At 39.8% G+C, this 23,751-nt stretch overlaps 2 protein-coding genes across 3 annotated transcripts in view; one reads left to right on the forward strand and one right to left on the reverse strand.

Annotated features, from left to right (window-relative positions):
- NFKBIZ (NFKB inhibitor zeta) overlaps positions 1 to 12,397 on the forward strand; it is a 42,552-nt gene extending 30,155 nt beyond the window's left edge. The window contains exons 1-12 of one of the 2 annotated variants that reach the window (XM_012779656.2): positions 1,080 to 1,484; positions 3,682 to 3,821; positions 4,319 to 4,349; positions 4,472 to 4,569; positions 4,671 to 5,443; positions 6,150 to 6,255; positions 6,632 to 6,778; positions 6,967 to 7,030; positions 7,321 to 7,490; positions 8,298 to 8,408; positions 8,537 to 8,704; positions 10,975 to 12,397. In XM_012779656.2, the coding sequence (XP_012635110.1) occupies positions 1,199 to 1,484; positions 3,682 to 3,821; positions 4,319 to 4,349; positions 4,472 to 4,569; positions 4,671 to 5,443; positions 6,150 to 6,255; positions 6,632 to 6,778; positions 6,967 to 7,030; positions 7,321 to 7,490; positions 8,298 to 8,408; positions 8,537 to 8,704; positions 10,975 to 11,028 (2,148 nt within the window). In that variant the 5' untranslated portion in view covers positions 1,080 to 1,198 and the 3' untranslated portion in view covers positions 11,029 to 12,397. Of the gene's footprint in view, positions 1 to 1,079; positions 1,485 to 3,681; positions 3,822 to 4,318; positions 4,350 to 4,471; positions 4,570 to 4,670; positions 5,444 to 6,149; positions 6,256 to 6,631; positions 6,779 to 6,966; positions 7,031 to 7,320; positions 7,491 to 8,297; positions 8,409 to 8,536; positions 8,705 to 10,974 lie in introns of those variants that run through there. The other variant, XM_012779659.2, reaches the window with a different exon arrangement.
- RPL24 (ribosomal protein L24) overlaps positions 1 to 23,751 on the reverse strand; it is a 371,901-nt gene that overhangs the window by 136,183 nt on the left and 211,967 nt on the right. The window lies entirely within an intron of this gene.

Below are 23,751 nucleotides of genomic sequence, written 5' to 3' on the forward strand. Positions count from 1 at the left end.
CCTGTATCAGACATACTGCTTCTCTTTTCAGGCTGTTCACTGAACTTTGTATCCCTCGTGATATTTACTCACAATCGGTTTCTTTTAATATAGCATGTGTGTACTTACCTTATCATTCTTACAAGATATAAAGTACGTACTTGAAAGGACAGACTTAATCATTCTTTTTCTCCTGCAAACTTCTAGCTTTTTTTCTTTTTCTGGCTAGTTGGATTTCAATAAATAGTTGTATAAATCCATTAAAAAGATGATTCAAGATAGGAAAGGTCAAAATTCCTATGTTTATCAGACACAACGTAAAGCGATGCAGAATAAAAAAATACAGACACATATGAATATATATTTATTTTGCTAAGATGGCTTTTTCTAGTATTGAAGGATACAGAAAGATACAGCAATGTGGGCATTGCTTTTTATTTCAGGGCTGCGCCTAAAATAATTCTTAGTTGTGGCCCAGATGATAACTGGAGGACAGAAAAATGTTTCGGCACCTCTGTCAATCTGGGACCTTGCCTACAAGAGCGCTAGCAAACGCTTCTTAAGTTTTAAGGAGGGAAACTGCTCTGAGTCACCGGAGGAGACGGGCCCTTAAGGAACCTTCCAGAGACGCCTTAGCTCCGGCTTTTCCAGCTGGCCGCGCCAGGCGGAGGGTGCCGGGCGCCCCCCCCCCAGCTCCCGCTCCCGGGAACCAGGCCGACCTGTTCCCGCCGCCGCCTCCCCGCGTCCCTCTGCGGTCCGCGACCCTGGCCGCGCGCCCTCGCTCCGGGCTGGCCGAGGGCGGGCCTGGCCCGGGCGTCTCCGGGCGGGCGGCCGCGGCGAGGGTCCGGGACCGGGAAGCCGGAGGCTGGAGGCCAGGCCCGGTCGGGGTTTCCAGGTGTAGGGCAGGAAAGCAACCGGTCGGGCTGGGCGGAGCCGGGCGGGCGCGGAGAGGGCGGAGGGCGCATTGCCTCATCCTGTACATTTTACTGGAAACCGGCCGCATCCGGGGGAGGGGCCGGGAGGCGGCCGCGGCCCCGCCAATGGCCGGGCGGGGCGTGGGGGCGGCTGGCGGGGCCGCGGCCGGTTAAATACCCGGGCGGCCCCGGGCCGCGCCCGTCGACAGGTCCCCGCGCCCGCCACAGCCACGGCGGGAGGCAGCCGCGCGCAGCGAGCCGGTGGCGCAGGAGTCCGGGGGTCCCCGAGCGCCGGGCCCGGGAGCATGATCGTGGACAGGCTGCTGGACGACAGCCGCGGCGGAGAGGGGCTGCTGGACGCGGCCGGCGACTGCGGCCTCATGACCAGCCCGCTGAACCTGGCCTACTTCTACGGCGCCTCGCCGCCCGCGCCCTCGCTGGCCGCCTGCGACGCCGGCGGCTCGTCGTCGGGTCCGTCGGCGCCCGGCTCGCCCGGCTCCGACTCCTCCGACTTCTCCGCCTCGTCCGTGTCCTCCTGCGGGGCCGTGGAGTCCCGGCCGAGAGGCGGCGCCCGCGCGGAGCGCCTGCAAGGTACCGCCGGCCCCGCGCCCTGCTCGCTGCTCGCTGGCGGCGTCGGGGCCGCGCCCCCGGGCGGGAAGGGCCCCCGCGCCCTCCTTAGCGGCAGGACACAAGCACATTAGCCGACATTTAGTACGCGACTACTGGATGCCTTGCCCCGGGCTGGGCGCCTGACACAACTAGATGCCCTTTGACAGTCTGTGCAGTCCCGGCGCCACCCAGCCCGCCCGGCCTCGGGCCTCGGACACAGCACTGCGGGCGGAGCGCTGACCCGGGGGGGGGGGGGGGGGGGGAGGGAATGAAGTTAGGCCTCTCTCTCTCCTCCTCTCCTCTCCTAAAAAACCCAGCTTTGTTGAGTTATAATTAATGTGCTGCGATGAGATTTGGGGTCTGATGTGGGTGTAATTTTCTTGTGGCTTTATTAGTGAAACGCTGTAGCAGAGGATAAGGTTTGGGAGCTGTGTTTGAGGTCATGACTTATTTCTCCCTAAGTATTTGTGGAAATTGTGAATAAAAGGGTTTTCCCATTAAAGACACGTCTCTTATCAAGATGTGAAGTGAAGCTGGACTGAAAACCAACTCAAGTTATGCCTTTAATTTATGATGCTGGCGAGTTTCAGACGTCTGACCAGAATTTCTTTGGTCTTGTTTTTGTTCTGTGCTCTTTAGAATGATTGGATAAGTCATATCTGGCAAGGAAAGGCATGATGTTTGCCTTTTCAGTTGTGAATTGGTTAGTTTCATTTTTCAATGAACCGAGTTGCATAATTTGGTGGAAAACAGGATGCCCCTGTGGGTAGGCGAAAGAACGCCTAGATGATCTCAAATGTTAGAGTCTAATCAGCGCGATTTGAAAGCATCTCTCTTTTCGGTGTTTCCCACTGCTAGCTGCTCTTGTTTTGGTTGTCTTTTATTTTTAAAAGTGATTTTTCTTTCTATTTTTTTTTTAATTTCAGAATATTAGGGGGGAAAAGTGATTTTCCATTTTAAGTCATTTAAAAATCATTTTAAAAAGTGATTTAAGACACTATATGTTAAGGGTGTAGCAAATCCAAACTGTATATGTGTGTGTTTAGGATCTTTTCTTCCACATTTGGTTTTCATTTGGCTGAAACTGTTTTGCTAGTTCCTTGGTTCACCACAGAGCCATAGGGGATTTCTGAAATGGCATTTTTCTCTCTGTGATGTTGAATTATTTTCTGCTGTCATTCCAGGGAAATGCTGTGTTAGATTTTGGCAATTCTGGTATTTGTTGACATTCCTAAACTTAAATATAAAACCAACTAATTGTTTTATCTACCCTATTGAGCCATTTAGATCATATATTTATGATGTTATATATGTTCAAGTCGTACTGTTTCTTGTCCCGTCTTCTTACTTTTTTCCACACTTGATGGAGTGGCCAAATTATTCATTTCCTGACTTTTTGTATGTTTCTGTTCAACTCGGATTCCAAGAGGTTGTGGGATAGTAGTGGTCAGAAGTAGAATACTGTACTTGTGTACTAAATTTTAAAGTGTATTTTTAAGTTTAAATGTGAAATGAACACATTTCCTTTTTACTTAGAAGTCCTGTATAAGTAATTCCAGAAACAGTTAGTGAGGGGAAATCCTGTGTGTGTATGTGGAAATGTGTTTAAGCTCAGTGAATTTAAGCAGCTGTCTTGGCACAGTTGAATTGAGGGAAATAATAAGTAATAAATCAAAGACAGTTGTTAATTGTTAGCTTTTGGTACATTGAGATCTTTGGAGGAAGTTGCTTTGTGCCTTCTTAGGTGAGTGGAATTAATTAGACTTTAATATTTCCGTATGAACATAAAGCCTTTGATTTAAAAAACTAAAAATGTATCATTTATCTCCTGATCCCTCAAAGTTTTTCCAAAGTCAGGAATAAACTTAGATCTGTGAGAGCGAAGGTGGCAAAATCTGTGATCCTGTCTCATGGGTGGCTAGGGCTGACAGACAGAGGGGCTTAATTTATATATTGGGTCTGTGGATCTCTGACCACATTTTTATGAAAGGTGTCAGGTGACATACAACCCGGAGTAGAGCTGGGAACACGCAAGACCGTGGGCCAGAGCGAGTTGGAAAGGCTTTGCAGTCTGGTGCTTGGGAACTTTACACATTAAACAAGTAGACTTTGGGGATTATTAAGAGTTGTGTCTGTGAAGAGATTTAACTGGGTATGTGTTTTCTTTTCTTTTGAACAGTTGAGCCCCATATGGGGGTTAGCAGGCAGCAGAAAGGACCCTTTCAAGGCGTTCGTGTGAAAAACTCAGTGAAGGAACTCCTGTTGCACATCCGAAGTCATAAACAGAAGGCTTCTGGTCAAGCTGTGGATGATTCTAAGGTGGCATCTCTTTTTTGTTTTGATTGGGGTGGTGGGGAGAGGTTAGCCTGTCAGGGTTACTCTCTGCTGACCTAGCTCCAGTAAGTCACTTGTAGTTTTTCATAGATGACAAAGGCCATAGGACAGAACACGTTGGTCTGTGTACTGTAATCTTATCACTTAGCCCAGTGTCAGGCACTTGGTAGTTGTCCGAGAGAAACTTAATGAATGAATAAATGGAGTAAGAAAATAAATAGCATTCATTTGAAATGGAACATTTTGACTAGAAAGGGAATAATCAAATGGCTTTATTAATTTCATCTTGAACTAAGGTGAAATTGAAAATGGGGAAGTTGCAAGACAATGAAAATTAAGATAGAAAATAAATATTGATTGAATAACCATATCAGAGATTTATGGCAAGCTATAAGAGGTAGTAGAGATAAGTCTATTTATTGATGTATATTAAAAAGGAAACTATTTTAGATACACTAAATTGAAAACTTTTTTCCTTATAGATACAAGGTGTGAACATAGAGCAGTTCACAGGTAAGAGTTACTTCTATTTGTAAGTTTAGGGGAGATTTAGAATAAAATAAATTAGTGCGATTATGGGTAAAATTTATGAAGTAAAATTAATCACAGATTCCATATTTCTTTCTTGGGTACAGATTTGAAGAACACAATATCATATAGTGGAAAAAGGAAAGGGCCCAATTCGTTGTCTGATGGATCACCTTGCAAGAGGCCAGCTCTGTTGCAGTTTTTGGTAAATATCTCACTGTTTTCCTCTGAATACCCTTTGGAAATTATTCCTGGAATAATTTTATAAGGAAGTGAGTGTGCAAGTTGCTGTTTCTTTTTTTCCAGACACCCCCTCAAACACCGACGCCCGGGGAGAACATGGAAGATGTTCATCACAGTGAACCCAAACAAGACAGCAGTGCTGATCTGCTTCAGAACATTATAAACATTAAGAATGAATGCAGCCCAGTTTCCCTGAACACAGTCCAAGTTAGCTGGATGAGCCCCATGGTGGTCTCTCAGAGCTCCTTCCGCGAGCAGTCTCAGGACTTCCATGGAGGGCAGGTCTTCTCTCCTCAGAAATATCAACCATGCCAACTCAGCGGCTCCCTCCAAATGATGGACCAGGCTTCTATGTACCAGTATTCTCCACAGAACCAGAACATAGAGCAGCAGCAGCACTACTCCCACAACCCCACTCTGGAATACAGTCCTTATTCCAGAACTTCTCAGTCCCCCAACTATGAACCAGTGTTCTTTAATCCTCAAGAACCACAGTTCTGCCCAAACCAAAGTTTTGTCTCCCTTCTAAGTAATCATGGGGAATCTGAGAATATTGCTAATTCCATTCAGACTTCCCCCAGTGTTCAGCAGCAGAGTGAGGCTCACCTGCAGAGCTTCAGCATGATGCCCAGCGGTGCCTGTGAGGCCATAGAGGGCCATGATGTAGCCTCCACCTCTTTAAACACTTCACTGCCCTTCCAGAATGTCATCGGAAATCCAATGAACACCACACAGTTAGGGAAATCATTTTTTCAGTGGCAGGTAGAACAGGAAGAAAGCAAATTGGCAAATATTTCCCAAGACCAGTTCCTTTCCAAGGATGCAGATGGTGACACGTGAGTATACTTTTATCTCATATGTACTTAATTAAGTAAGCCATACTTGTTGGACCTAGTGGGTAAAGAATTTTTCTAGAGTATACCAAATTACAGCTTAGTTAGTGGTTGCTAACCAAGATGACTAGTATAGGTAGAAACTACTACTCAGTGATAACTTATATTTCAAGAAAGGTTTTTGTTTTCCTTTTTTCATTTTTTTGGCTGAACAAATGACCTGTTCTAAATTAATAAAAATGTATGTGTCTTCTTGAATAATTTGAGTTTGGAAGACCGACATAGACTGTGTCTCCAAAGCAGAAACAATTAGATCATGATTAGGCATAAGCTGCGAGTTGATTTATAGATTGATCCTAATCTGTCCTGAAGTCTTCGTGGCCTTGGGCAAGTTATTTAACTTCTATAAGCCTCAATTTCTTGATATGTAAAGTGATAATACCTCCCTCATAGGGTTTTTTATGAGTATTAAAAATAATAGATTTAAGGTGATTAGTATGGTGGCTAACATCCTCATTTTTCTTCTTATTTCTGGTATCGTAACTCAATCTGTTGCAACTGGGATGTATTATCAATCTAGAAAAAAAAGACAAATTATGCTCTGTAATGTTTCATTTGCAAAAAGGAGCTAAGGGAAGAATTTTTTTTTAAAAGGTGAACTTAGTAAAGTCATAGATAATTCACCTCTTTTCCTTTCCTTATTCCCCAGGTTCCTTCATATTGCTGTTGCCCAAGGGAGAAGGGCACTTTCCTATGTTCTCGCAAGAAAGATGAATGCGCTTCACATGCTGGATATTAAAGAGCACAATGGACAGGTGAGGATCTTGACAGAGTCTGGCAAAGATGGGGTCATGGTGAAGTGAATGACGACCAGTCTCATGTGTAGATCATCTCAGAGCTCAATATCAAGAGAGTTTAGTTAATATTAACTTTGAGATACTGACTTTTTGTCACCATCATCCTTGAAGTTATTAATATTAACTTTGTAGTTATTTGACCAAAGTCTGAGTACAATAAGGCCGCACCCTAAGCTTATTTTAGTTTCCTTGTCTTTATAGTATGTGATTGTTTATTAATAGGATTAATTTTCTCTATGTGGGTTTTCCCCTCAGTCATAGTTTAGTTTCATATTCCTTGTTATGGTAATGTTATATGTTTAAAAAAATATTTTTTCCCTCTGTATGCTTACAGAGTGCCTTCCAGGTAGCAGTAGCTGCCAATCAACATCTCATCGTGCAGGACCTGGTGAACCTTGGAGCCCAGGTGAACACCACAGACTGCTGGGGAAGAACACCTCTGCACGTCTGTGCTGAGAAGGGCCACTCCCAGGTGCTTCAGGTGAGGCCACAAACTGGGCTTCCATCATCACAGGCCAAAGAGATAGGGCTTAGATATTAGAAGTTGGATGTAGGTTGCCTATTATAATATCTATTTTAAATTAATTTACTCATTTCTTGGGATTGTAATAGATAAGTATGTATATAGCTTGTCTTTTGCTAATAGATGTCTATTTTAAAATTTTGCAGGCAATTCAGAAAGGAGCAATGAGGAGCAATCAGTTTGTGGATCTTGAGGCAACTAACTATGATGGTAAGCAGCTGAAACATCATTAGATAAAGAACTATGTAGAGGGCAGGGCCTGTAATTTCTAAGGGTATTAAGTGTCATACTAAGAAGGAAAGGAGGTAATTAAAGTCAGAATATTCTATCGATAGAATTAGCACTGAGATCCAACAGAGGGAATGTTCAGATTGCCTTACTGTTTCTTGTGGATCCCATTTGTAGGTAGTGTTAGAGGCCATTGTCAAAGTTGTAATTATAGAGGGACCAAAAGACTGGATGGGCTGCTTGACCATTGCATTATTAAACTTTTCTTCTAGGCCTGACGCCCCTTCATTGTGCAGTCATGGCCCACAATGCTGTGGTGCATGAACTCCAGAGAAATCAACAGCCTCATTCACCTGAAGTTCAGGAACTTTTACTGAAGAATAAGAGTCTGGTTGATACCATTAAGTGTCTGATTCAAATGGGAGCAACAGCGGAAGCAAAGGTAAATTCACAGAAAAGGTTTGAGATGGGGTAGGAGAGAGAAGTGGTTATAGCAAAAGACTTTGTTCCCCAGTGCAGATTGAAACTTCTTTTTTTCTTTTTTTTAAAGTTAATGGCGTAAGTAGCAACATGTGGATGGTTAAGAAACTTGGATTTTCGATAGTCATTTCCTTTGCTTTCCTGATTTGCATTTAGTCTGTGGATTATTATCCAAAAGATCACTTAGCTGCGAAATAAATTAGTCGTAGTTTGCAAGGAAAAGAAAATGCTTGAAATTTGATATTGTCACTTTGGCTTTCATTTTCATACATTGAGAATAAAGGTAGTGCTTTTGTAAGGGTTTCTTCACTGTTGTAGGATCTAAACTCAATCTTCTGTTTTTTAAACTGGAAAATATTTTATTCTTTTTAAATTTTGGCTTTATTTGCTATCACATTGCCTGTATAGAAGGCACTGGGTTAGGGGACTTAAGGGGAAAAATGCTTAAGTCATAAACCACTTGAGTCTTTGGGGGTGGCCAAAGGGTGGCCATCAAGCCTGGAAACTGGCAAATACATAATAAATGATTTATGTTTCTACATTTTATGGCCACTCTCTATTCAAGGGTAGACTGTGATAAAGCAAATTAGGAAATTAAGGAGGAATAAAAGATTCCATTTAGCATGGAATTAAGGAAGGCTTTGTGAAGAAGGGAGCATTCAAAGTGAGTCTCCAAGGCTGAGTCAGACATTTGAGAGACTGGGTGAAAAACATATTCCAAGGCATGATATTTGGATTTTTTTTTTCTTTTCCTCTTGCCTTTGACAAGGATCGTAAAAGTGGCCGCACAGCCCTGCATTTGGCAGCTGAAGAAGCAAATCTGGAACTCATTCGCCTCTTTTTGGAGCTGCCCAGTTGCCTGTCTTTTGTGAATGCAAAGGTATTTTTAGAAAGCTTTAATAACCACATCAGAGTTGGAATGACCTTTTTTACACCACCTTCAAGGGTTTTAGCTTCTTTCATGGAAGTTCCCCTTTCTTGATGTGTATTTCATCTCTTTGTCTTCAGGCTTACAATGGGAACACCGCCCTCCACGTTGCTGCCAGCCTGCAGTATCGGGTGACACAGTTGGATGCAGTCCGCCTGTTGATGAGGAAGGGAGCAGACCCAAGTACCCGGAACTTGGAGAACGAACAGCCAGTGCATTTGGTTCCTGATGGCCCTGTGGGAGAACAGGTGAGGGTCACAAGGAGGGGGAGGAAGTACTTGCAGGCATCCTAGTCATAAAGGGAGAGGAGGTTGTGTGGGGGGAGGCCAGCTGGTGCTCTGCAGAGGGGCTCTATCAGTGTCTGGATCTCACGCTAGTCATTGTAGCACTTTGGAGCTAATTGCTTTGCTGCCAAATGAAGAGTAAGACATTTGAGGGTTTATCTGTGGACCCCAAATGGCCAGTGAGGTGAGGTCATCTTCTCTTCTATGGCGCAAACTTGTGTTTAGAGTAAGGCAGAATGGTTCAAGGTTTGGAAACTGATGAAGGAGAAGGTACCAAGGTTTCTACAGATACCAAGAAATGAAAATCATAGTTTTGTAAGGTATGAGCCTTCAAATATTGTAGATATTAAATGAGTTCATATCCGTAGAGTGTTCAAAATAGTCCCAGGCACATAGTATGTGCTCAGTGAATATCAGCTGTTACAATTATTTCCATCTACTAAGTGACACTGAACAAGAAATAGAAAAGTTATTTATGTAATTTAGAACCTAGAAATATTTTACACTTTAAGCAGACTTATGCTTTACTCATCAATCGTGGTTATATATTATCACTGAGGATTGAATAGTTTCACATGAGGGAACTTTTATTAACTTTTCTAGTTAATGAAAACTTACTCTTCAAATAAAGAAATTAAAATGTTTTGGATGGAAATCTTTTCCTGGGGGGAATGAGGGTGATTTTGGTAGGGTAGGTTATTACATACTTTACTAATCACAAAATAAAATAAATATATGTTATGGAGTTTAGCTTTTTCTTTGATTCCTAGCCATCATTATGATCATAATGTTATAGTAACCCCTATTTGTAGCGATTTTTATAACTTAGAATCTCTTGATAGTTTGTAAAGAATGTTCATGTATATAATATCTCTTAATAGTTACAATAGCTGTGCAACATAAAGGTTCAACTGAGGAAACTGGTATTCAGAGAGGGTTCAAAGACAAGAACCATCATTAACTAGTAAATGGTAGAGTCCTAAACCTAGTGTTTTTCCTTGCTTCACTGTTTGTGGTATGCAGTCATATAACAATGCTCTTAGGGGTTATTGAGGTATGGAGGGCCATTTGACTCTTCACTAAATGTTTTCAGATTACTTTTCTTTTAGCTTCTATTTTGTGTGTATATATGTGTAAGGTGGGGAGAGGATCTTTTCCCTTGCTTTTATTGTCAGACTCTGATCATTGTATTTCCTTATAGCAGCTGTTCCTTGTATCCCCTACTCCAGTCTTCTTTCTTTCTTTTTTTTTTTTTTTTTTGAGACAGAGTCTCACTTTGTTGCCCAGGCTAGAGTGAGTGCCGTGGCATCAGCCTAGCTCACAGCAACCTCAAACTCCTGGACTCAAGCAATCCTTCTGCCTCAGCCTCTCGAGTAGCTAGGACCACAGGCATATGCCACCATGCCAGGCTAATTTTTTCTATATATTTTTAGTTGGCCAATTAATTTCTTTTTATTTTTAGTAGAGATGGGGTCTTGCTCTTGCTCAGGCTGGTTTCCAACTCCTGACCTTGAGCGATCCGCCCACCTGGGCCTCCCAGAGTGCTAGGATTACAGGTGTGAGCCACCGTACCCAGCCCAATCTTCTTTCTTCTAAATTGTTACTTCTAATTTTCTGTGAGCTGAGAGACAGATAATAAAATTTGTCAGACTGTGGTGTCAAGTCAATCACAAGGCTGTGAATGAGCCTGGGGTCTATTCTGTGATCCATGAAGTTCTGCACAGGTGCATTAACACTTGGATATCATGGCAGCTATTTTGACTTGAAGGGTATTAAGGATTTGCTTGTATGTGTATAAGGTGCTTATTAGTGTTCTTGTTAGTTGATGCTGACTTCGAGTTTAAGTGAGATATTCTAAAGTACCATAATTGCTGCCTTATTAAAGTAAATGTTCTCATAAATAGCAGGAGTAAAGATTAGCAAAGGAATATAGGTCTCATTTAAGTTTTTGGAGATTTTCAACTTCAGATAATTTTTAGTGGTGGAAATGTTTTATTTTCTTGCACCCAAAGACTTTTAGAGGAGATCTGAAATAGCTTTAAAAGTTTAGTATTTTTTAAAGTCACCTTAAAATCTTGACAAATACTGTGCATAGTATTTCTTCATATAATTGCAAGTTAATAAATAAGAGTCGTGTAGAATATATAAGAAAGAAATGAAACAAACTCTGAAGAAAATACACCCTTTTAATCATAAAACATAAACCTCACAAATCCTACTTACTTCTCTTCCAGATCCGACGAATCCTGAAGGGAAAGTCCGTTCAGCAGAGAGCGCCTCCGTATTAGCTCCACTGACCTGGAGCCTGGCCAGCAACACTCACTGTCAGTTAGGCAGTCCTGATGTATCTGTACATAGACCATTTGCCCTGTATTGGCAAATGTAAGTTGTTTCTATGAAACAAACATATTTAGTTCACTATTATATAGTGGGTTATATTAACAGAAAAGAAGAAAAATATCTAATTTCTCTTGGCAGATTTTCATATTTCATACCCAGGTATCTGGGATCTAGACATCTGAATTTGACCTAAATGGTAAAATTGCCTCCAGTTAACAGTAGCTTTTGGGTTGGAAAAGACTTTGATTTGTGGCATCAGGCATTGCTCATATAGCTATTGCCAGTTTCAAAGTAGGTGAATTGTAAACAATTCTTTAAGAAAAATGAAAGCATTTGAAAGGAAAAAAGTGTTGAGGCTTCATTTGACATGAAGTGGTACCTTGTAGAGTTATTGGTTTTGGAAAGTTTCTAGTCATTGGACTAGATGAAAGCTGTCCATGGTTAAAATTTGATCTTTGCAAACTGTATATAAATGTTATTTTTTGTCTTTAAAAATATTGTACATATTTGGTCATTAACATGGCCATATGTGAAATGTATAAGTCAATAAAATAGAAAAGAACAGTGAATTGTCACTCCTTTTAAAAATTTTACACATTTCAAGGACCTGTTATTGTGTAATCGCCCAACTAAAGTCTTTGTAGATAAAGCAGATGGGGAGTTTCCCTTAGTGGCTGAAAGAGCTACGTTTGAATTGTAAATATGCTTTTTCTCACGCATTGAAATGAGACACGTTATTTGTAGGGAATTAATTGTATGCTCTTGAAGAGAACACCTTTTTATGGTGTTTATGTTTACCATCTGGAATTTATAATTTACATGTTCTGTTGAAATTTTTGTTTTTTACTTTTATAGAAACAACAAAGTCAATATTAAAACATGTCTTCCTGTTTTATAATGTCAAATAATGATAATGTGCCATGACATTTTATATTGCCATTCAGAAAAAAATGTTTTATTTTTCAGTAACATTAATTCTATTAACATTAGTTTGCTAACCTCTGGCGTGCCTGAGGAACATACTTGGCTTTGATTGCACACTAATTTTTTGTATTAAATTTGACTCATTAAAAACCTTTTTTAAAAATGAGAAGTCTTATAAGCAACTGACTATAACTTATCATCTTTGTAGCTAAGTACTTAAATTCTTTTTAAAAAGATGCCCTTTGGATTGATCACATTGTTTGACCCAGTATGTCTTGTGGACAAGTTAGTTATTAATCACTCTGTATCTGTAAATACGTTGTGATGCAAACCAGTCCATTCACCCTGGAAACCCTCATGCATGGTATAAAATAAACATTAATTCACTAATAATGACTTAAGGATGTGCATTTTCTTTTCCTAGTGCCTTATTTACAGTTTCATAGGTGGAAAAGTGTTACCAATGACTACTCTAAATACCTTTAAATTAGTGAATGTATTTTAAATTTGAATTTTTTGGAGAACATGTCTCCCAAAGGTATACAAGATTTAACATTAAAATCTGTTTGCTAAGTTCACTAGTAGAGGTTTGTTAGGTTTGAAAATATCCCAGAAGTTTAATAAATACTGTTGATCATTCAGAAGTTTATATGTGAGAAAAAGCTAAGTGGGAACAGTGAACACAGGAAAAACAGTTTGGAGATTACCAGGGTCCTCCTGAGAGGGATATAAACCTGGAAATGGTAATAAATGGGGTTCTTCCCTTTCCCAGCATGCTGTTTGGATGTGTGCAAGAATAAACATATCAGTATCTCAGTATCAGTCATTACAATTATTGCACATATATTCTAGTTCTTAACTTATAGTGTCTTAAAACCTGGTGAAAGCTGTGAATCCTTTCCCTAGAAAAGTGCATATACACTTACATACACAAGTGCTGTCTTCCCCCAGAAGACCATGACTCACAGGTTAAGAATCTAGTTCCATGTCTGCACATCAAATATAATTTTTCTTTCATATAAATGAAATTTTAACAGTAATTTGCTTTGAAAATGCAACCTGATAATAAGAACAGTAGAAATGACATATCTCTACTGAATATAGCTATACAAGAAACTTTTCCCAAGTAAGCTTATATGTTCTCCCTTAATTAATCCCAGATTCTCTCATAATTAATTGATTGAACCAGTGTCTGACAAACATGTTTGTGTGTGTTTGCATGTGCAAAGATGTATGATTGATAATATGAGGCTAAGACATAGAAAACATTTCGTAGCCTTAGGGTGCTCATGTGAGAGGGCATGTACTTTATTAATTAGATGGACTATGTTAAGCACCATTAAAAAAGGATTATCATAGAGATTCAGAAGAGAAATTTGCATCTGACTGGGGAAGATTCAAGACAGAGCATTTGAGCTATATATTTTTTCATAAATTAATCAATTTTTATGAGCTTTTAAATGTGGCAAACAACAATTGATGGTATTAGATGTAATTACAGAAAAATATATTTTTTCTTTGAGCTGTATCTTTAGAATAGTTAATTTGAATGTTCATAAAAAGGAGAGGCAGGCAAAAAAACACAGAAAACAACATGAGCCAAGGCATAGCATTTTACGAGAAGAGCAGGTGATTTCAATGCAGTTTGGTTAGAATTTTGGGTGGCCAGTAAATTTCATCTTGTGTTCCACCTCTGACTGGTAATATTCTCATGAGTATCATGTTGAGAAAGATCCTCAGGCATCGTAGGGGCTTGGGAGGAGAGCGTCTGTGACTGGTTAGTGATATCTGCCCCAGGAGTATGGGAAATGACTCTCAATGGAATACCCTTAAAGAATGAGAAGCCAAGACTATGTGCTCATTGCTGCAACCTAGCATGGTGCCTGGCACATGGTAGTAACTCAAAATACTGGTTAAATGCGTGGATGTGTGTCAATCCTGGTTGGGATCACTGGTTTTTGTGGGTAGGTAATGTTTTGAGCCAGAGTTACACTATTAAATAGTAGTGAATTATGGCTATCATAGTTCTGAACTTAACTCTGACATACGATTTAACAGTGACATTGATATGTTAATGAAACTGAGCATAGTTGGATTGAAAAAAAAAGTCAGGCAGTCCCTCTTTGCAAAGGACTAACTTTACTACTACTATAGTTTAATATTCACTGAGGAGTGTCCACAAGTCAGAGACCAAATCTTCCAGCTCTATAAATTAGTCAAATTAGTAATATTTAATATCCTCTCTATATTTTTACTTAGGGGTGGAGAATTTCTTCAAACTTTTAATTTTTAATAAATGTCAACTTCTTAAACACAGTGCCACTAACTTCCATTTTCTGATAACATCAGTTGTTCTGTATTGAATGTGACCACAGGGAGAAATCAGCTTTAGCCACTGGCTAAGTTCTTGATGATTCCTCTGAGGTCAGGCCTGGGTACAAGGTTTGAGATTAGTTATAACCATGCTACTAGGTTTAGATTTTCCTGCTGGTGCCCTGGATTAGTCCTTGAGGAAGAGGAGGGACTGTCTTATTCATCATCAGAAGCCCACCAACCTAGCACAGTATCTGACACATAGTAGACATTCAATATTTCTTAGATTGAATTTATTTTATGACTTATTTATTTATTTATTATAGACAGAGTCTTACTCTGTCACCCGGGCTAGAGTGCAGTAGCATCATCAAAGCTCACAGCAACCTCAAACTCCTGGGCCCAAGTGATCCTCCTACTTCAGCCTTCTGAGTACCCAGGACTACAGGCATCCACGCCCGGCTAATTTTTTTTCCTATTTTTGTAGAGACGGAGTCTCAAGGTCTCGCTCTTGAACTCCTGGCCTCAAGCAATCTTCCTGACTTGGCCTCCCAGAGTGCTTATATTGTAGGTGTGAGCCACTGCACCCAGCCATGACTCTTTTAAATTTACTTTTTCTTGGCATATTTTATACTTCAATGTATTAACATTTTATCATACACATGGAGCTTGTGACTTACTCCAGAAATACTTTTATGTTTCAACTATACATCAAGTCTGGTTTCACTTTATTTTCTCAGTCCTTTCCTTCCACCATTGTGCAGACCCAGAAACATTGCATGGGTGGTGCATTTCTAGGAGGAGTTAGGACTGTAGATTCCTCTCTAAGTGTCTTGCTTTCTTATTTGTACTCTTTGTCCTCCAGCCTGTGCTCACTGCTCCACTACTATCACATCACATCATTTCCCTTACCTGTCAGCCCAAGAGTGTTTTGGGATGAGAGTAGCCAGATAGTCCAGCTACTGAGTGCCCCGGGTTCAAGGCTTCAGTTTTTGCTGGACATCAGTATCTTTTGTGAAGCTTGTTAAACATGCAAATGCCTGGGCCCCACCCCAGGCTTCCTGAGTTGGAATTGCCAGCGTTTTTGGGACTTCTGGCAGGTATCTGTGAAGATGATTCTAGTGCACAGTTTCAGTGTAAGTTAATTAGGAAATGCAGACTTTGGAGAGTAGCTGTGGGTTGGGCAGTAGCCATAGGGTGGTAACAGAATGGGTTGCTGCAATGCCCATGTGGATTAAACAGGAACTGATGAACGCCTGCAGTGTGGCCAGGCACATTGGATCCTGTGGTATAGAAACTAGCTTTGAAGGTGCAATCATGAGTCACCTCGTCTGTTTTTTATGCTTTCAGAAAACACTTTTTCTAATGTTATTCTGGTTTTAAAGTTCTCCAGGTATATTAGTTTACTAGGATTCCAACAAATAACCATGAAGTTGGTGGCTGAACCAAGACAAATTCATGCTCTCACAGTTCTGGAGGCCAGAATTCTGAAATCAACGTGTTGGGAGAACCGTGCTCCCTGCAAAGGCTCTATGGAGGAGTCTTTCTTTGCATATTTCAGCTTCTGGTGGCTCCAGGTATTCCTTGGCCTGTGCCAGTATGACTCCAATCTATGCTTCCATCTTCACATGGCCTTCTCCTCTTCTTCCTGTTTCTTTTCTCTGCATATCTCTTACAAGGACACTTGTCATTGGATTTAGGGCCCACCTGAAAAATCCAGGATGACCTCATCTCAAGATTCTTAATTACCTGTGCAAAGACCCTTTTTCCAAATGAGGTCACATTCAAAGGTTCTGAGGGGCTGGGTGCGGTGGCTCACGCCTGTAATCCTAGCTCTCCGGGAGGCCGAGGCGGGCGGATTGCTTGAGGTCGGGAGTTCGAAACCAGCCTGAGCAAGAGCGAGACCCCGTCTCTACTATAAATAGAAAGAAACTAATTGGCCAACTAATATATATAGAAAAAATTAGCCGGGCATGGTGGCTCATGCCTGTAGTCCCAGCTACTTGGGAGGCTGAGACAGAAGGATCACTTGAGCCCAGGAGTTTGAGGTTGCTGTGAGCTAGGCTGACGCCACGGCACTCACTCTAGCCTAGGCAACAAAGCGAGACTCTGTCTCAAAAAAAAAAAAAAAAAAAAAAGGTTCTGAGGATTCAGCTGTGGACACATCTTTTTGGGGGCTTTCATTTAATCCACTACACCAGTGAAAGAGGATTTGTAATCTTTCTGCTACCATTGTTTACTTCTCTTACAAAATGACTAAGAATATTTCCTTTCTTTAAAAATTTTATTGTGGTAAGATCACTTAACATGAGATCTATCCTCTTAACAAAATTTTAACTGTATAGTACAGTATTGTTAACTACAGGGACAATGTTGTACAGCATAGCTGTAGAACTTATAAAATGATTAGTTCTTTTTCAGCAATCTAATAGTCTTCAGAATCTATGCATACCTTTTACACATAATTTTTGATCTAACATATGGTACAATATCTCCATCTGATTTATTAGCTTTAATACCTGGCATTGACCAGAAGACTCATTTACTATTGATAACCAAACTTTAAGAGAAATAGTAAAAACAATTATTGAGCTGTAATTTAAAAATTATTATAATGAATAAAAAAGCTTTAAGTATGTTAAACTTAAAACAAAGCTTATATGATTATCACTAGTCATTCTGCTCTGTGCTACACATCTGAATAAACCCAGTGCTCTTTACTTTGGATCACACGACTTAGAGTTGCTCATGTGGGAAGCAACATGATCATAATATAAATGCTTATGCTTTATAGCATCTGATCTTATGCCTACAGCACAGTAGGCACTCACTGAAAACGGCAAATGTTTAAAAGTGAAGGGTCAAATCCAGTTTCAAACAATAAACATTGATTCCACTTTGCCAAAACTCAATTGAAATATACCCTTAAGGTCTAGATATTATCTTCTTAAGTGATAGGATTCTGGCTATTTCTCTGAAAATAAAGATTTTACCAGCTCCAGGAACTTGGTAGTTAGATCCAACATGTTTTACCTGTTGGAATAGCTTAGTACCTTTAGGCTTGACAATAGGGACAAATTTCAGATTGTGAAACAATACTAGATTCCTAAGCTTAATTGACTTGGGGCTTAAGTTTGAAATTACTATTTATTTTATCAGTTCATGGTATCTTAATTCAGTTGGCCTGCTATCCGTATTTGCAGTCAAACATCTTTCAGGTAGGACTTTCATTTCAAGTGCTTGCATAAGCACATGGGTGCCTCCTGACTGGCTTTCACGGAAGCCTTGAGTGGGGACTGCTCTTGACTTCCAGCGCTCAGAGGGTGGCGTGGGCATCCATCTCCGTGGAAGCCTGCTTGACAGGAGCCTGCCTTTCCAAATTAGCTCCGAAGGCTTTTTTACTTTGTTCCACTTTTTTTTTTTTTTTGAGACAGAGTCTTGCTATATTGCTCAGGCTAGGGTGAGTGGCGTCAGCCTAGCTCACAGCAACCTCAAACTCCTGGGCTCAAGCAGTCCTCCTGCCTCAGCCTCCCAAGTAGCTGGGACTACAGGCATGTGCCACCATGCCCGGCTGATTTTTTTTTTCTATATATATTAGTTGGCCAATTAATTTCTTTCTATTTATAGTAGAGATGGGGTCTCGCTCTTGCTCAGGCTGGTTTCAAATTCCTGACCTCGAGCAATCCACCCGCCTTGGCCTCCCAGAGTGCTAGGATTACAGGTGTGAGCCACCACGCCCGGCCTGTGCCACTTTTTATTTTTCTTTAAAATGACTATCCCTTCCTATTTTGCTCATAAGAAGTATTCCTTACAGGGTATTTTAAAATTTTCAAAAAGTTCTTCTTTTTAGGCTCTTACAGGTATGGAAATAAGAATTGCTCATCTTCAGGACAGCAGTTGTGTCCGGTGTAACATCTTACATGTATCTGAAGAAAATTTAAAATGCACCACTTGGGAAAACAAGTAGATATTTGGATGGTGCTTCTACCCAAAAGATTCCTGGAATTTTTTTTAAAAAGACCAATTTTTCAATTCAACTTGTAGAAAACTTTAAATATAACATACTACATTTACCTTTATAAAAGGAAAAATAAATACAGACTTCTCTAGGACCCCACAAAATGATTTTTTGTTTAGACCAAATAAAGCTATATATTAAGCCTAATTTTCCAAACAGATCCTCTAAATTTATAAGAAACTGTCCAGTTTTTTCATGAGGTATAATAGAGAGTAAAAGAGATCTATAGACAGAAATTTAATTTACAGAGATTATTAATTTCCATACATATTCCAATCATATAGGCTAATGAGGCACATTATTTAAAGTGCAGGAAGTTATAGACAGTTGACAGGTTTTTATTTTATGACATTATCTCTTTTCCAGGTTATGTAAATCAGTTTTGTTTCTTCCCTCAGCTAAAGTCATCCAGGTCAAAATATCTGTTAAATTAATCTTTTTTTCTTTTCTATTTTCTGTGCTACTACTCACATCTAAGTTTCCATGACTTCATTCCTGAATTGCCACAATTGACTTTAAAAAAGAAAACCTAACATTTTATTATGGAAACTTTCAAACACACACAAAAGTAGGGAGAATAGTATATTGGACCCCTGTGTACCTATCATAAAGCTTCATCAATTATGAACATTTTACCATTCTTGTTTCTTCTTTCCCTCCTATATTTTTTTCTAGAATAACTTAAAGCCCACTCCAAGCATTACAGAATGTCAGTACATACATCTTTAATAGATACATAATATCTCCAGATAATAAGAGACATAGAATATATCTATATAGTAACAGATATATAGTATCCGTGCAGGGAAGTAATGTATATCCCCTATGGCTCTCTAATTATTCTTCCTCTCATTTTCTTGCTTTTCTCTCCAATCGAAAAATTTCCAATCATTTGGCATACTCTTAAGAAAACCTAAAAAGGTTTTCCAAAGGCTCAGTGCTGCCCATTGAATCAAATACAGGCTTTTTTCCTGATTTACAAAACCATCTTGACTTTAGTTTAACCCTACCTGTCTGTCTAGACTGATCTTCCAATGTTCCCAACCAGCTTCAGGGGGGTCTCCTTACTGCTTCAGCTGATGCCCTGTTTATTCATGTCTCTTGACCTGCCCCTGCCTCCTCAAGCTCTATGCATCCCAGAAAGCCCAGGTGGGGTGCCACTTCTTCTATGAAGGTTTTTCCAGCTCATACTGACTTCTCCCTTCCCTGAACGCCTGGGATTTAAACACAGTTTTTCTAACTTCAGAGCTGATATTTTCTGTCACATTCCAATCTTAATTATTGCAACTGAGAAAGTGAGCTCTGAATCACTGAGTAGAAGCATTTTTTTTAAAAGACAACTTTCAAATATCTAAGTGAGTGGTATCTCTGAGGACACAAAGTAGCTGGGTGGTACTGGACAGAATCAAGCATCCGAATGGTAGGCAGAATTCTAAGGTGGCCCCATGATCTCTGCCTCTGGAGTGACTCCTGTGATTATGTTAGGTTGTGTTGCAAAAGTGATTTTGCATATGTAGATAAAGTTAGTTACCAGTTGCTTTAAGAAGGGGAAACTATTCAGGTGGGCCAGATCTACTTACATGGGACCTTTAAAAGCAGAGAATTTTCTCTGGCTGGAGGCCAGAAGAGGAAATCAGAGCAATTCCAAGCCTGAGAAGGACTCAACCCACAATTACTGGCTTTGAGGATGGAGCAAGCAGACTATGAGCCAAGGAATGCAGGTAGTTTCTAGATCTCCAGAAAGGAAATTGGATCTCAGTTCTACATCCACAAGGAGCTGAATTCTGCCAACAAGCCAAATAAGCTTAGAAATACATTCTTCCTCAGAGCCTCGAGATCAGAGCCCAGTCCAACTGACAACTTGAGTCTGGCTTTGTGAAATTCCATGCAGAGAATGCAGCCAACTCCACCCAGACTTCTGACCTGCCAAACTGTGAGATGATACGTGGGTGGTGTTTTAAGCTGTTAAATTTGGGTATAATTTGTTACATAGCAATAGAAAATGAATACAATAGGTAAAGTAGAGTTTGAACTTGTAGTGCAGTTTTATGCATTTCCTGCTATTCTTATTAAGGCTCCAAATCAGCAAGGTAGGTTTTCCTACAAATGGGGACACTTGTCTTAGCATGTGTGGTCATCATACAGGCCTTACTTAGTTTGTGATACCTCACCTTCGTCCATCAGTTTCCTACTGCAGATAGGAAAATTTCAAGAAAAGGAAAGTGTAGCTTTCCTATTGCCTATGTTTTCAGAAGAGTCTATAAGAAGATGCTTGAGCAGGGGAAGGTGATTAGGACAGTATATCTGACCAGCAGTAGCTTGCTGCATAGTAAGACTCCAACCACTACCTCTACCCTGGGACTGGGGCAGATTTTGTAGAGAATGGATCTCCAATCTCTGCAGCAGTCAAGATTTCAGATGGCATAACTTGTTTATAAAAGAAATACGGACACTTCAGGAGCTGGTCAACAAATAGTTACTGAGGGCACTTAGAAAGATAAGAATTGAGGTTAGTTTCTTCTTCGGCCTAGAATCAGTGATGATGGGCAGTGGCCTTATTAGTTTAACGGGTATCTATTTCTCCAGCCATGGACAGGTAAACAAATGAATGGATAGACATTCATTTGGGGTGCCTGGGTGTGATTCATAAAGAACTTGTTCCTTATAAAATGTATTGCCAAATGACTCATTACAGAATGATGATGAAGACTTTTGACTTCAGAGGGTTATGCAAGTGTTCTTTTAAAACTCAACCTTGTAAAATATAATTTACACATGATAAAATGCATACATTTTAAGTGTACAGTTCAATAAATGTATATACCTGTGTAATCACCACCCAATCAAGATACAGGACATTTTCATTATCCCAGAAAGTTCCCTCATGCACCTTTGCAGTCAATGTCTCCTTCCACGCACTGTGCCAGGCAAGCACTGATCTGATTTCTATCATGGTAGTTTGTTTTGCCTCTTTGAGGACTTCATATAAATAGAATCACACCATATGTATTCTTTTCTGTTGAGCTTCTTTCACTAAGCGTGGTGTTTTTTTGAGATTCATCCACACTGGTACATTTATCAGTAATGAATATTTTTATTGTTGAGTAGTATTCTATTGTGTTAATAACGCCATTTGTTAGACATTCATCTATTTATGGACATATTTGGGTTGTTTCCAGTTTGGGGCTATTATGAAGAAAGTTGCTATGAACAGTCTTTGTGTGGACATATATGCTCATTTCATGTTGGTAAATACCTATGAGTAGAGTAGCTGGTTCATATGGGTGTATGTTTAACCTTAAAAGAAATTGTCAAACTGTTTTCCAAAGTGGTTGTACCATTTTTCACTCCTAATAGCAATACATGAGAGATTTAACTATCCTCCATCCTTCTCAAAACTTGGTATTTCCAGTCTTTTTAATATTAGCCCTTTTAATGGATGTGCAGCATTATTTTATAGCTTTAATTTGCACTTCCCTGATGGCAAATTATGTTCAGCATCTTGTCTTGTGCTTATTGACCATTCATATATCTTCTTTGGTGAAGTGTCTGTTCAAGATTTTTGCCCATGAAAAATAGATTGTTTGTATGATTATTATTATCAAGTTGTAACAGTTTTAAAAATATATATATTCTGGATATAAGTCCATTGTCAGATATGTATATTTTAAGAATTTCTCACCCCACATCTACTCGCCATCAAATTGGTACTGACTGATTAAAACTATGGTTTTCAAATGGCGGCAATGCTCACCAGGGATTCGGGGGTGAGGGGACCCAATCTTAGGGATGTGGGGAGCACTTCAGAGGGGAAGGGCATAACTCTAACCCTTCTTAGGGAGAGCCAAAGATATACAATGTAACAAAAATGTCAAAAAAAAACAAAAACAAAAAAAAAAACATTTTATCGGGTGGTGGGCAGGCGGGAGGGGGGAGGAGGAAAGGGGTGTATGCTTTCATAACGTGTGTGGTGCACACCACCGGGGGATTTGACACATCAGGGGGAGGGAGGGGGGGCAGGGGCAATCAGGGGCAATATTTGTAACCCTAATAATATTTGTACCTCCATAATATGATGAAATAAAAGGAAAAAAAAATTTCTCTCAGTTTGTGGCTTGCCTTTTCATCATTTTAAAAAAATTATTTTGCCCCATCCTCACTTCTTTTTCTGGGTCTCTGATTATATTTATTAATATTTAAGACCATTTTCCATTGTCCTATAGGTCTCTGAGGATCTGTTTATTTTTCTTCAATCTATTTTCTCTCCATTTATTAGTTTGGATAATTTCTATAGACTTGTTTTCTTGTGTTCACATTCACTGTCTTTCTGCTACCATCTCTGATCTACTGTAATTTTTTTAGTCATCGAAATTTTTAGTTCCAGAATTTCCATATGGTTCTTCTTTATAGTTTATATTTCTCTGCTGAAATTTCCTGTGTATTTACTCATTAAGCTTGTACTTTCCTTAATTTTTTGAGCCACATTTATAGCATATTATGTAAAACTACAAATATAGCCATATTTACAGTTAAAGGTGCTCTATTGGCCTTGTGTTCTAAACCCAAAAGCTCAGTAACATTGAAACTGGTATTTTCCCCTCGACTGTAGGTCATGTTTGCCTTTTGTTGTTGTTTTGTTTTATTTATTTATTTATTTATTTATTGCATATCTAGCAGTGTTTTAATTATATACTGGACATTGTTGGTGATACATTGTGTAAACTCTAGACTCTGGACTTGTGTTTCCTTCCTTTGAGAAGTTTTACCTTTTCCTCAATTAGCCAGTTGAATTATTGGCTGACTACCTTGCACTTCTTGTAGGCTTGTTTTTATGTTTTGTTAGGGTATGTCTTTGAGTTAACTTCACCTTCAGGGTCTAGCTTCAATATTGCTACTTCAGGGAAGCTTTTTACATGCTTTCATAACATGTTGTATTTTATTTTTTGTTGGGGAAATATGATTGAGGAATTAATGAGATGTGGCTGATAAGATCATTATTTTATTACATCGCCCAATATTGCTATATTAAAGACAGAAAGAGGAGTTTGCAGGGTTTTGCCCTGAAGGAATATGTGAACTCATTAGTTCACTTATCAGGGGCTGCATCACCTTGGGAGGGCTCTCAGAGCTCCTGTAAGGATGTTTTCCAATTATCTCTCTGTGGAGCCTCCTCTTTCTTGAAAGGCAAGACAGGGTAAATATGTGGCCCACAGGATGGGAGCCAGAGACAATGAGTGTCCTTTGCCCAGAGACATGCCCCTGTGGTTATAAACAACTTGTTTTGTAGAAAATGGGCTTCCTGCCCTCTCCTGACTGTCTGCCTTAAAGTCCACAATAACAAGATCAAAGAAGTATAGAGCCACTATACCTTTTTGTTATTCCTCTGTTAATTGATAACTACCTCTTAGAACTTAGA

Source organism: Microcebus murinus, chromosome 1, assembly GCF_040939455.1.
Source record: "Microcebus murinus isolate Inina chromosome 1, M.murinus_Inina_mat1.0, whole genome shotgun sequence".
In the NCBI taxonomy this organism is placed as follows: Eukaryota; Metazoa; Chordata; class Mammalia; order Primates; family Cheirogaleidae; genus Microcebus; species Microcebus murinus.